This window comes from Strigops habroptila, chromosome 2 (assembly GCF_004027225.2).
Source record: "Strigops habroptila isolate Jane chromosome 2, bStrHab1.2.pri, whole genome shotgun sequence".
Taxonomy (NCBI): Eukaryota; Metazoa; Chordata; class Aves; order Psittaciformes; family Psittacidae; genus Strigops; species Strigops habroptila.
The window spans coordinates 94,313,571-94,328,374 of NC_044278.2; the positions used below are offsets into that span (position 1 = coordinate 94,313,571).

At 34.3% G+C, this 14,804-nt stretch overlaps 1 protein-coding gene across 11 annotated transcripts in view; it reads left to right on the forward strand.

Annotated features, from left to right (window-relative positions):
• The window catches only part of LRCH1 (leucine rich repeats and calponin homology domain containing 1), a 120,819-nt gene that overhangs the window by 59,347 nt on the left and 46,668 nt on the right, over positions 1-14,804 (forward strand). For all 11 annotated transcript variants that reach the window (XR_003990295.1, XR_003990296.1, XR_003990299.1 and 8 more), the window contains exons 2-7: positions 335-479; positions 2,942-3,068; positions 8,824-8,929; positions 9,434-9,570; positions 10,091-10,218; positions 12,198-12,282. Coding sequence is in view for 4 of the 11 variants with exons in the window: in XM_030477696.1 (XP_030333556.1) it covers positions 335-479; positions 2,942-3,068; positions 8,824-8,929; positions 9,434-9,570; positions 10,091-10,218; positions 12,198-12,282 (728 nt within the window). In the remaining 7 variants the exon portion in view is untranslated. The remainder of the gene's footprint in view (positions 1-334; positions 480-2,941; positions 3,069-8,823; positions 8,930-9,433; positions 9,571-10,090; positions 10,219-12,197; positions 12,283-14,804) is intronic.

Below are 14,804 nucleotides of genomic sequence, written 5' to 3' on the forward strand. Positions count from 1 at the left end.
CAGCTAGATCTTTGGTACACTGTACGAGCTTTGGAATCATTACTTCGTTCTGTCTGCTAGTATTTCCTCGGCATATTGAGTCCTGCAAATAATTACTTTTTATTAGACTGAATGAATTTTAATTGAATGTTTGCTCTTTTATACTCAGTCTGTTTCATTTCAAGCTTGTAAAGTTTAGCAATAGTTTTATTTTGCGTAATAAAAACACTGACTTAATTTACTGTCTCACTGTAGGATTACATTTATTTATTTCTTTTAATAAAGAAGCATAGCTTTTCAATCTGTATCTTTCAGATGATTCAAAAAATGTGCCTTCTTTTTTTTCTCTTCTCAGATTTATCCAAGAATAGATTAACGGAGGTTCCTACAGAGTTGTGCCATTTTGTGTCACTGGAAACACTAAATCTATACCACAATTGTATTAAAATTATACCAGATGCCATAGTAAATTTGCAAATGCTAACTTACTTAAATTTGAGGTAAGTTTAACTTTGCCACATGTTTTGTTTGTTTGCAAATATGTAAAGCTTTTTTTGTCTGCACTTTATGTGTTTCTGGAAAAACCAACTACATTTTTCATTATATTGGAAGGGTAATGCAAAAACTCATTGGCTGTAGATACAGCTCTGTATGAAGGCATTGTAAATGCCAAAATGTAAACCTAATTATTTAAGAAAGACCAAGTAATATTAATCCCTTTCTTTCCCTTATTCTTCTAGCAAATTCAGAATGCCAGTCACATCAGCAGCTTCTTTGCAGTTGAGTATGTAGAAACTGTGACAATGAAGCTATAATAATCTGGTCTTTGAGAATGGGGTTTGAGCAGGGGGCAAAGTGGCTCTTGGGCTTTTAAACTCAAGCTATGAAGGCTCGATCCTCAGTTTTGTAAACACTGAGGATGTTTCTCAAGCCTTCCTGTATTGTTGCTATACTGCAGTTTTGGCCACTGTGCAATGCTAATTTTGGCTCTAAAAATTGAAACAGCATAGTGTGTCCTGAGTATCTGCCACTATTCCTATAAGGAATAGGACATGAAAGTTTTGAAATAGTGTTTTAGATATACATAAAGAAACTAAGACTGGATTAAATTATTACGTTTATATAAAACATCTTCGTAAATTTCTGAGTTAGAATGAACTCAATTAGAACTCAGTGTGGTGAACCAGTGAATTAAAACTCAATGTAGTGATGGAATTGTGTGAATCATCACAGACCCAGAACAGTTATAGAGTTAATATCAGGTATCACAGTAAATCAGACAAAAGGAATTTTTTCAAGTTTTACTAAGTGAGATCATTTTCCTCAGTTTAAAATCTCCTCTTCCCTTGGATATGCCCTTCTCCCATGTGATTTGAACACAGTAAGCAGTCTGTAGAAGAAGGAAATGTAACCTTGACTTTCTAACCATGTTGCTTCTTGGCAAGAAAAGTATTACAGATTTAAAATGCATATTTTTCTGCCTGTACCAGCATTAGAAAGTGGTGCCAAGAGATACACATAATCTTTGGGCCTTGGTGGATGATGTTAATATTTTATATAAAGAGATTTGTTTTAAACTAATAATGATTTATTACTCACTTGCCCTGGTTATGTGCTGTTCCTTATCTCCTAGTAGATTGCTTCTGAGTTCTGTAGAACTTGAAAAAAAGTTTTAACTTTTTTTTTTTTTTTGTGTCTGATCTGCTGCACAGTGTAACTTTTTTAGATTCTAGGCATCTTTTAAAATAAGTTGTATCTTGGTCATCTGTAAAGACACTAGAATGGAGAATCCTGGCTCCACAATAAGCATTGATTCTTTTTTTTTTTTTTCAACTACTGCGTAGTAGTTGGATTTCTCATTTTTAATAAGCTTCAGTTTGTTATTTGGTACTTGTCTATCTCCCAGCCTGTGTAAGAGTGATCTGATGATAGTTTGCTTTGGTAAACGTTTTGAGACTGTTAGGTAGAGCATGAGTATATGTCTTTATGTGCAGCTTTGTAGCAGACCGCTGGATTGGCAGAAGAACTGGTTTGACACTTGTGGAACTTAGATTATTTATCTATCTATTTACTTATTTATTTTTGTTTCTTTGTTTCCTTTTGTTTCAATTCAATGTTGCAACTCTTCCTGAAATTACACAGGACAAATTTTGCTCTCTGTTTTCAGAGTTCAGTCATGCATATTTGTTCTTTGAAGCCTTAACAGTCACGCAGAAAAGCTAAAATGGTTCTTAGTGGGGTGTCACTCTTAAGTTACTATTCATTGCTTTCCTACAGGCTAATTCCCATAAAAAACAAAAAAATATATTTTAAGAAAACCTTTTAATATTCTAGGAAAGGCAGCAATTAACATGTTATTCTGTTGAGCTTAAAGTGCCTTCCCAGAATTGGTCCATGAATCAGAAGAAATTAATATTTTTAATGATCTGGAGATCACAAAAGGCCATTGCATTTGTCATCTTTTAAATTCTAGCTTCCTCAGTAATTGTTACTAGAATGGGAACCTAAATAAAACCTTGAAAGTTTTTTTCCAAATCTAACCTTTTCTTGCAACTCCTCTTCATGAAAATGATCTTCTCACATTCTCTCTCCTCCCCACCCCCGAAATATAGTATGAAGAATAAAATGACACGTCACTTAAACTTCAAGCATGCTTTAAAGTAATTGAGAAAAGAACCATTTTATCTGTAATTTATTAATTTGTTTTTCAGTTGGATAAAAGACATCTACTTAAACTTATATAGTTCATTTTTTCCCAGAGTGGTAAATTCCACAATATTGTTTAGTCAGTAATGCAGATATTTTTGATGTGCAAGTGTTTTTGAAATGATTGCCATTTGAAAATTTAAATTTTAACTGCATGACCCATGAAAATGAAGGAATTTTATAACTTTCACACTTTATGTGAGTATATACTAGAACATCACTGGTGGTTTTAATGTTTTGTTTTGTTTTGTTGCAGTCGAAATCAACTTTCTTCTTTGCCAGCTTGCCTGTGTGGTCTTCCTCTAAAAGTCTTAATTGCAAGTAACAATAAGCTAGGTTCCCTTCCAGAAGAGATAGGTCAGCTAAAACAGTTAATGGAACTGGTATGTTACTGATTTTTTTTTTTTGTTGGTTTTTTTTTATTTTTTATTTTTATTTTGACTTCATTTGTATTTAACTAGAAACAGTAAAATTCACTTTATGAATAGATTTGAAGAAATGCCTAATACTATAATGCATTTTAAAGGTTAAAAAATTAGGTTTTGAATTTCTCAGGTGTGTTGAGTTGGTAACACGATAATAGTTTCCTTTATGTTCCTCAGGACCCTTCTGAACAACATCACTGCCCTTGGTTCATTCAAAACTCACCTTCTAAGTTCATTACCTTTACCATTGGCTCCCTGTTTTGCTATATCAAGTTAATAGTATTGGCACAAAGCTCTGTAAAGCTGTATCAGCCTCTGTAGTACCCTCTTCTGCTTCCTTTCTCTCTGTTATTAATATCTGCTTACCACGTTGCATTCCACTACTGATACTGGTCTTATCAGTCTATTTTCACTTTATTACACTACTTCTGTTGTGCAGCCTTCCTTTCCTGCATTACCTATCTAAACAGATCTACAAAATTATTATGTTTGTTTTGTATTTAAAGCTATCCACATGACTACTGTTTCTGCAAGCAGTAAGTTATCTACAAAACATTGTGTGGTAAATGAGAATCAGAAAAGGCAAAAAATGCTTGGTACCTTAGCTTAAAATTAATTTAACTGCACGTGTTTTTGTGAAATTTGTGCGTGAAATATGTATGTAAGAGAGTGCTTCCCTTTCTCTCGCTTTATCTTCATCTTTTGTATATTGTAGGCTGAGACTGAATTCTCTATGGCATGTGTGCTACATCTCCTGTTTATTTCTGTTCACCTGGACCTCTTAAGATACAAATTGACAAATAAACTACATTGTGACACTGCTAATTTATGCATAGTAAAACAATTATGTCTGAACTTTCTACCAACTGCTGATGTCTCCATTGACAGCATTTATCTTGCCGATCTTTCCGGTATCTGAAAGTGCCTGATTATCATGTTGTTATTTATACAACAGTAGTCTCTCTACTAAATTATGTTCCAGAAATTGAGCTGACCTTTCTTTAGGCCCCAGTCCTGCTACTGGTTCTTCATATATGAAGTAGCAACTGTGGGGCTGTTTTCCTTCTAGTATTCTTCTAGTACACAGCTTCCTGTGGTATGAGGCCTCTGTTATTTATTACAACTGATCTGGCTGTTGATGAGGATGGGGGCAGGTAGTTACTTTTTCCTTTCTGGTTTATACCTGAGCTAAAGACTACCAAGTTTGGTTTGTGTAGTAAGCATTATTAATTGATCTTATCAAATATTCTAAGTTGTGTGTGTGTGCAGTGAGTTTAGTTGGATTATTGAAATGGTTTTCATTTACTTAACCTTCAAAAAAAGTATTAGGCTGTAGCATTGGTTCTGTTGTGCTTAAGATAGATGCAATAAAAGATTATGGTTCCAAGTCTATGTATAATAAAGTCAACAGTATTAAACACATCCTAATTTAGGGGATAGGATGACTGAATAGATAACAACAATTGGAACCTTTTAGAACTTGATTGCTTCTAATTTAAATGCTGCCCACCTTGGGGAGAGCTCATGTGAAATAATTGAAAGACTTGGCCTGAATTCTGTCTGGTGAAAATAACCCCTTTAATTTGTATTAACTGAGGTCTGTAATAATATTTTCGGTAAAGAGCTGCTGAAGTGCTTTCATATCTAATTTCCCCTCCAATTTCAAGTTTGAATCCTCCCAGTAAGGTGAGCTGCGTTGTAGTTGCTGAAAGTGTTTCATTTGTTAGAAAGAGTTTGTACACAGTTTAATAGTAGCGTTTGTCCTTATCTTAGAATTTGGAAAAGTTAAAAGCTAAAAGCTTGAAAATCAATGTAGATTATGTTCAAATGAGGTAGAATTTATTTTGGTTTTTTTAAACAAATCACATGTTTAACTCCTGGAATACTGGATTTTCATATCGCTTTCCAGTTACGCTATAATTTCAGTGTTACTCTTTGTCATGAGAAAAACAACAATTCCTGCTCTAAAAATGTTTCAAATGAGAGGTTATAGCAACATTTCTCTTTGGCAGCCTGGAACATTTATGAAAACTGAAGGAGGTCTGATGCTAGTTCTTTGTGATTAGAAGAGGATGGGAGGGAAGTGAATAACAAGGTTTTGTTAAATCGGGTATGGTTCTGTTCAGATGACCTGATTACTTAGTGTGATGCCACCATGAATGTTTGCTACATTTCCAGTGAAATAAGTTGCATTATTTAGCTGGAAATGACTAAACTGTGATGTGTTGGAAGAAGCGAGTAGTGGTAGGATTGAGAGGCAGGATCCGTATTGGCATATATGATACAATGCAGTTTAGATAATAAGGTGATCATTGTTCTAAAATGAGTAAAAATAAAAAAAAGAAAAAAAAAAAGATTAAGTCATCTTGCAGTTGTTCCACAAAACATTCAGCTGTGTGAGAGCAATGCCAGCATGAATAGCACGTGGCCTCCAAGTAGGACTGTCACCCAGCCTTCTGGCAGGTCATGCTGCTGTTTTGGTACATATGCAGTGCTGGTGCTGGGCTGGCCCAGGGGATTGATCCTGAAAGGTAACAGATGCCACCTTGCTGCAGGCAATTCTTCTATCACCAGGACTTTGCCAAGCACCCTCAGGTTCCCAAAGTGTTTCACGAGCTGCATGCAGTAAAGTCTGTGTATATAGCAAATGGATTTTATTTTTTGTTTTTATTTAACTTTTTGAAACAAATTCTTTTAGATCTTAGGGTTCTGGGTTATATAGATCTGTCAGCTATCTTACAAGCATCAAAATAGCATATACATTATTCTCCCTGCAGATGTATTACAATTATTTGCAAAATTTGGTTGGGAAACTTTTATTTGCAGCTACATAATTCAATCATACTTCTACTGTCAGCTAGGAGGATGAGTGCAAATCAGGTGTGAAGATAATCTGAAATTTACTTTCCATCAAAGTAATTGGGCAGAGATGGCTCAGTAATTGTACCCCAAATTATCAGATGTACAGTAAAATTCTGTTCTCCCTCCTGTCAGACAGTATTGCACTTCTGCCTTTTTTAGGTAGCAACCTTCTCCATCTCTGGGATACTCCTGTCTCATGTTGGAAGCCTTTAAATCTCTCAGCTGGGATTTATGTCCTTCACCTTATTCATCTAACCTGGGCCAACACCCTGACCAAGTGGGACCTTCTGCCTTCTGTTGCCTAAAAGGATCCATGTGCTCATGCACCATGTAGCTTCTTTTTACTGTTCAGTATAGCTTGTATGTGACAAGCTCTGCCAGAATCCACGTGATTTTCAGGCATAACAGCTCAGTCAGGAACCCCAAATTTAAAAATGGATGTAAGGAGGAAGCTTACCTCAACATGAATAGTTTGGATATTCCTCTGTGTGTTAATAAAAACATTAATATGCAACCAGATTACCATATTTGTTGTTTTTATATTATGCTGACTTTCATTGGTTAAGACCATTTGAACTTCACCATAAACAAAAGAAAAATGTTGATGATTTTAATTTGGTTTTACACCATTTTCCACAGAAATGTTAAACTGAAATACTCCTTACATTTCTCTAATCCTGAGAAATTATATTATCATGGCAGGAGATGGCAAAACTGATGAGGACAAAGTAGAATTAATCCAAGAAGTCTGACCTTCAGCAAACACTAGCCCTTTAGAACCTGAATAGGTGTTTGCACTTCAGTTGGTTGCAGATGTCCATGAAGTGAAGATCCAAACTCCTGGCTGCATAGTTCCTTTAAGAAATTATTATCTTGAAAACCATTAGACATTTGACTTGATAGTATTGCTTCCATTACTGCCAAAGTAATGGGAAAGATAAACATTGTCTGTGTCACGTAGACACTCATGAAGTCTAATAATGGTCAAGAGCAGACGTATAACTAGAAATAATGTTACGGGTCTTTGTTTTTCATGGCTATTCAAACTAATAGAAAAAAATGTGGACTGCAGTGTTTAGAAGGGTAAATAATTCTACTGTCTCTAGAGATCTTGTGAATACTGACATGCTGTCATAACAGATCAGTTGTACTGAGGATGTTTTGAAAGGCTGTAAGTTGACTTTGGTTTTGAGGCTACACACTGCCAGGCTTTTTCCACTTCCTTTAAAATTCTCTTTCTCTGACTTGTTCTGGTGTGTGTGCATAAGTGCACTTGGTCTAGAGTTTCTCTGCCACAAGGTGACTTTAAATTTAAATTATGTGCTCTAAAAATTGAGTATCTAATTATGAAGTTGTTTAAAGTCTGTAAATTAAAAATGGGACAGTGAAACTTTAAAAATAAATTATCTGGGAACACTGCAATTAACCGTACTTTATAGCAACTTGGGCAAAAGATACACTCGTTAACTGGGATTTTTAATTTCCTTGTCTAAAAGCTAAAATAATTTCCCGACTCTGTTTTGACAAAGGAAGGAAGCTTTGGCAGCAGTAAGATTCTATCATTGTTCTGTTAACTAGATTTTCAGCTTGAAGATAGAGTGTTAATGCTTTTTACATTAAATTTTTCAACATTGAAGCAACCATCTTGAAAGAGGTGACTTGGAAATCTGACTTTTAGAAAGTTTGTAGTCCAAGAGCTTCCAGGGACTGTAGAAATCCATTTGAAAGAATCAAGAGAGTAGGAGTGAATGTCCTATAAGTATTCCATGGGCAATTCAGGAAAATTCTGCATATCCCACTTACTCTTATGCTATGAAATACTGTTCTCTTTTTTTCAGTGCAGAAATGGAAGCATAATTGGGATATTACTCAAATTTGCAGATTGCCTGGGATGTAAGCAGAGATTTCAATGTCCTTTTGATTTCACATTGAGTTTCACATTGGGCAGCAAAAATTATAGCTACTATCTGCAAACTGTCTTATTTTAGACTGACTTTATTCAAGAAGTTGATCTTTAGTACACATTATTAGCAGTTTCTTTCTACCAAATGTGTTAAAGTGTAATATCACAATAATACTACCATATATAAACTTTTTGCTTGAAATTATGCTCACTATAGCCAGACTCTATACTTTCAACTCAATTCTATAGCAGTTGCTCCTTTAGGAATGCTGAAATGAGGATATGTTCCAATTTCATCCAGATTATTAAACCAGTTGTATTTAGTCATCAAAATCAGACCTACTTGGAATCTGTCTAGGCAGTTAAGAAGCACCTTTTATAATAATATGTTGAATATCTATATAATCGTAAGCAAGACCTGTCCAATTTTTTTATGACCTACTATATGATGTGACAGTCAAATAGATGCATTTCCTGAGCATAATTACAGAATGATATTGCCATTTTATCTTTTATTTTGTTTAAATATTCCCTCCAGAAGAAGAACCTTTTTTAAAAATCAGATCCACACATTACCAGTTTTATATTTTATCCAAACATATTTGGTTATATAATCATGGTACTGAGTTGTTCATATGAATAAAAGTTAAGAATAAAAAGGTAGACCATCTTAAGCACATGGTGTTGAAAGTTTTGGTAGAAGTTAAATTAATTTTCAAATGAAACTTATTCTCCAAATAAGAATTCACTCTGGGTTTTAAGTAATGTGTAACCATTTTCTCATGTACCTAGTTTTGTATTGTGAAGACACAACATAGATGGTTGCATGTTTTCACGTTAATAAAATGCTAGAACAATAATAGCAGATTAGCTACAATTTCACATCTGTATTATTTAACACTTAGGAGCCAAAAGCTCATTATTTCTATTATTACTGTTTTGCTGTAGGATGTCAGCTGTAATGAAATCACAGCTTTGCCACAACAGATAGGCCAGCTGAAATCTTTAAAAGAACTAAATGTCAGAAGAAATTACCTCGAAGTTTTACCCCAAGGTAAAAACAAACAAATGAAAATTCCTAATATCTTTATGGTAGCTCTTTTTATTAGCATTTTGAAAGTATTTTTTAATCATGTTAGTAAATATGACTAAAAAGTAATTACTTTGTGATCAAATTTATTCCATTTGAGTTTACAGAATGTAACATTCAGTGGTACTCACCAAATAACAGTGTGTAAGGGTTTTTAAATGAGTTATCTTTATGATTCCAGGCATCTTTTAAGTTGCACAAGTACTTACCTGTGAATGCAGGGTAAGAACTGTCAGCTGAGTTTCAGGAAAAAAATGTATTTGAAAGTATTTATTTTAAAATTTATCATCGTTTGTATAACAGTAACATTCTTCCAATTCCTAGTATAAATGATGTCTGCCTGCATTTGTATCTTTTGTGAATGCAAAAGAAGGTTTCGTCAGAAATATTTTATTATTTTATGGCAAAAATAAGATAATAAATACAGATATTACACCTTCTCTCCCTTTTTTTTTTTGTTACTTTCAGAACTTGTACAGCTTCCCTTAGTAAAGTTTGACTTTTCCTGCAATAAAGTGCTTGTGATTCCAATATGCTTTAGAAAGATGGTGCAGTTACAAGTATTACTGCTTGAGAATAATCCTTTGCAGTCTCCACCAGCACAAGTAAGTAATATCTATAATTTAATTTGTGCCTTAATATTGGGTGCAGCTACAGGAAAAATAATTTAAAAATGGAGGTGAAATGCATCATGAAGATGCTTGGATGCTAGTGAAAACAATGTCACTAAGTAGAAAGAACATGATAAATGTCATTATTGACTAATTTTGGAAAATAATTATTCAATTTACAGTTAGTAGTAGCCATATGATACATCTTATCATAATTCTTTTTGAGTGTAAAGCTCAATTGGATTTTTTTAAGTAAATATATGATTTTCTTGTTTTTTGTCTTACTCTCTGAGAGCATTTATATTAGTATGCACAAATAATTGATTGGGTAATTGAAGTAGTTCTTAGTAATTTAAAAAAAAAGAAAAATATCCATTTTCCTTTACATGATATCTATTATGAGGATATGAGTTGGTTTTCAGGGACTTTTACACTAAGTGACATTTGGAATAAATGCTTGCTTTCATTCTAGTTATAAATTTATGTTGTTTTGGTTTTGTTTCTTGTCTGACAGATTTGTACAAAGGGTAAGGTGCATATATTCAAATATCTGACTGTACAGGCCTGTCAGATTAAAACAGCAGACTCACTGTATCTTAATGCCATAGAACAACAGCATTTGCCACAACCCGTGGAAGAGAGGTATGTATGAAAAACTCACTTAGGTTTTTTTTCATGTAACACTTATAAGTGAAATACATACTTTTATGTATTGTTTGTTTAGGTGCTATTTAGAATGCACTTTTTTGAACAGAGATTTGTTTTGCTTTAATATAGTTTATTCTGTTTATTCTATTTATCCTTTTACCTATAAGAGTTTATAACAGAATATTTTTAATAATCGGTTCTGATTAAAGTTAGCAGCACATTAGGAAATTGCTTAGAAGTGAACCTTAGTTTAAATCTAACCTCTTACTCATCGTCTACTGGAATATATTCAAAGTAATTCAGGTGTTAGTATCATTAGGTGTTGGAAATTTCTTGTAAATCTATTAACACATTAAGTTTTGATTTCCTGTGTTGTTTTGTGATTTATATGACACACAGTTGTTTCAAGCATTTTTATTCATCCAGAGGCTAATCTATCCAGCAAAGAGAACTGCATGAATGTTGAGACCCTTTTAAAGTGAAATGTGATAATTTGCTAGCAAAATGAAAGACAAAATCTTTAATGTCCTGCATCAAATATCTAGAAAATGTCATCTTGTATTGTGATTTAAGGACAGGAACTAGATTCGAAGGAACTCCTTTCTATGAGAATCTCCATAGCTAATTGGAAAACAGCTTTTAGCCAGCTCTGTCTTTGCTAACATGGGAAGTCTGATATAACCCATCAGAGAAAGAATGATCATGCCATATTTTTTTGAGAGAAAACAAAGTGTTGATGTAAATAGAAATAGATATGTTGCTGCTAACACCCTGGGGAAAAAAAGATAGAAAAAAGAACTGTTATGGAATCTCCCTTTCAGTCATCTAGATCAGATTTCAAGTAAATTGTTTTCCTTCATGTATGTTTGGAGGCACCTCTGTGAAGTTCTATCAGATAAATACCAAAGTTGGGAAGAATCCAGGTTGAAGAGTAAGTTTTTCCATTTGAGAAACACCAGTGGGTTTTCTGTTTTGTTCTTTTAGTATACAAGAAAATTGACAGGAATATCATGTCCTGTATGACATTTTTTTCATACATGATCATACAAGTTAGGGTAAGGGGGTATGTACCATTTGGTAACTAACCACCTAATGCTCTATCACGTAATAATTACCAAATCTTTTATTTTAGAGAATAACTTCACACATCTGAAGAAAAAACATAGCATAGTTAGGATTTCCATAGGCAGTTTCTACAAAAAAATGCTTGGCAGTTACTGATAAGAGATAATATAAGATTAGGATTAATCAGATACCTTATTTATATGAAGGCTGATAAAGTTCTTTGTTTAAATTGCTGCATCAATCTGAATTGACTACAGCTTTCAGGATTGCACATGAGGGGATAATAAAGCATATTTAAAAATATAAAGTTAGTTAATGAGAGTATTTAATCTACTAGTGTACTTTAAAATGAGTAGAGGTCATATTAGGTAATGAAACCAGAAGAGAGAGCAGCTGCCATTATTAGTGTAATTTTCTAAAAACCTAAATTTCAAACTCTATTTTAAAGCACTAAAAGGATGTTTCTGTGTTAATAATTACTTCAAGCCACAGGGAGGTATCAGTTCATTTTTTAATGCATTAGTGGTTACAATTATATTAGTTGACTACAAATTGAGTTCAACTAGTTCAGTTGCTTATCCCATGGCTAAATGACTTCAGTTGGACTCTTGAGCTACTTAGGTAGTAACTAAGCATTTTTACCTAGTGTATAGTCAAAAGCAAGCTTTATAGCAGGTTTCTGTGGTTTTCACTAATCCTTAGGCTAACCTGCCATTCCATTTGATCTGTTTTGCTGTCACCAGACTTCAAATTTGTAGTTTTTAACCATACTAGGCTACTTCACCCTTTCCTGTTAAGACTGGTTAGAATTTTGCTTTGTTTTAAATGAAACCAGGACAGAATTCTAATAGTAAATGCTACAATAACTTTTTATTGATTTTAATCTATTTATTTTTGTTCACCTCTAGCATCGATGACATCTATCCAAGTAAAAAGGACTCAGATTCAGGTGTTGGTAGTGATAATGGTGATAAACGTTTGTCAGCAACAGAGGTAAGTTACATGAATTTTATGTCCAGCTGCCCTTCCAGCACCCATATTTTGGCTATATTTTAAGTTGGGTAACAATGTGAATAAATTTTTGGCCATCAAAACTGTTGCAACCACATCCTTGGCATGAATTTCTTGCAAAGAAATGGATAAAGCAAAGATAAAAGGAGACTAGGATATTTTTGTGTGTGTGTGTCTGTATGCTTTCTGGAGAGGGCAGTGAGATACTTGCTTTAAAATGGTGAACAACATACCAACAGAGAAAATTCACGACAGTTTTTAGTCAATTTACATCATCTAGAGAATGAGGACCAAACCAGAATCCACATCTGGTGTTTCCAACAAAGTAAATGTAGTAGAGGTTACCCGCCTGGCTGCTTCTCACGTGTTTTCTCTTTGATGACTTTTTCCTGTTGCGAATTAACAGGAATTTAGCATGCCCAGTCCTGGTATGTTCTGTGGTGTGATTATGGTGGTTTGCTGTAGTGTAGAAACTTCATAAAAGAATAAGCTTCTTGTTACTTAAAATAACTTTACACTGATTCTTTGGTGTTTCTCTCCTCCTTTGAGGAAAACGGTTTCTGTGGCTTTTGGAACAAATGTATAAAGAATCAAGCTTAGGGACTGAATTTGTAGTTAACAAAAAGCAAATTGAAAATGAATCCACTTATGCATTGATTGGTCTTTCAAATATAAAAGCACTTAAAGAAACAAAAGAAAAAAATCCACAGGAATTTCCAAGTATTTGGGCAAGTTTCTTGCTAGATGGAAATGAAGTAGAATGACTGATTTCTAGGCAGACGTCTGATGCTTTCCTTCTAATTGTAAGAGTATGCAGTCCATTCAGAGACACTTCTGAAGTGTTTTGCCATTCTTACACTTCCTGAAGCTGAGTTAGCTTGTTAATGAAACTGTTATTCCAGAATTTCCTCTTTAGCTATAAATAACACTTTTAGAAAATAGATCATCTTTCCTGTAATCAAAATGTAGCAGTCGGAATGCTGCAAAAAATGCTTTAAAGACAACCAACAGTGAACCAGTACATTTTTACTAGCACAAAGACTTTTTTATATGACAACTATTTACTTATTCCATCCTGCCTGACTACTGCTCTACTATTAAGGAGAAAATAGCTGCTGAGATCAGTAATCTTAAATGTATTTAGTAGTAAATTCACCACTCTTTCTTCTGATGTGACTTTTAATACCCGTGTTACACATGAGAATTGTGCAAGAAATGTTTTGTTAATTCACGTACATTGGTAATTACAGTCAGAAGTCTACATTCTAAACATTAGATAAACATTAGATAAACATTAAATTATCAGACATGAAGTAATCATTAAAATATGTTTTTAGACCTTTTTTTTTTATAAAGACATTGGGCAGAGGAGGGCCACAAAGATGCTCAGAGGGCTGTAGCACCTCTCCTATGAAGACAGCCTGAGGGAGTTGGGCTTGTTCAGCCTGGAGAAGAGAAGCTCTGGGGATACCTTAGAGCAGCTTCCAGTGCCTAAAGGAGGCTACAAGAAGCCTGGAGAGGGACTTTTTGCAAGGGCACGTAGGGATAGGGCAAGGGGGAATGGTTTTAAACTGAAAGAGAAGAGATTTAGATTAGATATTAGGAAGCTCTCTACTGTGAGGACACTGAACTCTGGTTGCCCCGAGAAGTTGTGGATGTCCCATCCCTGGCAGCATTCAGGGCCAGGTTGGACAGGGCTTTGAGCAACCTGGTCTAGTGGAAGGTGTCCCTGCCCATGGCAGGGGGATTGGAACTGGATGAACTTTAAGGTCCCTTCCAACCCAAGCCGTTCTCTTGATTCTATGAAATTATAGTTTAGTCTGAAGGATAGTGGCTGTTGAGTTTTGGCTCTTTTGCAGAAAATACAATGTCAGTTTACATTCATGTAGCTTAAAAACAGGAACTTAGGTGACTCACTTGTTTGAATGTTACTGTATTTTTTAGGAAGCTTGCTGATTAGCTTGGGTCCATACACATAGGAGGTAGTACTTGAAGAAATGAACAATTTATGTGTTCCTGTCTGGCTTGTTGGTAGGGTCATTACAGGGTCAATTCTTCAGAGCTATAGTCATCTTGGGCATTTCAAGTCAAAGGTATCTTGTAGTATTGCTGTAAAATTGATCATGGCAACTTGAAGGCAAATTCTGCTTTAAGGTAGTGTACCTTATTTTTAGATAGAGTGTAGCATTTTGATCCATTTTCCACTTCCCTTTGGCCTTGTTTTTTCCTTAAAATTCCTTAAAACAAGAGAGTACTTGTTAAAATCCAGATGGTGTCCCTGCTTTATTATCCATGAGAGTGACACATTGGAACCAGTAAGAATTTATATGAAGATTCTTTGAAAAGGCATCATCTGAATTCATTGTAGGAATAATGTTAAGTATTTTTGATTCTTGTACGTCTGTTTCCTTCTGTTGCTAGCTGAAAAAATTAAACTGTGAAGGAAGGATGTGAGATACAGTATTTCACCTAGGAAAGAGCAATAGTTTTGTATTATTGTAGGC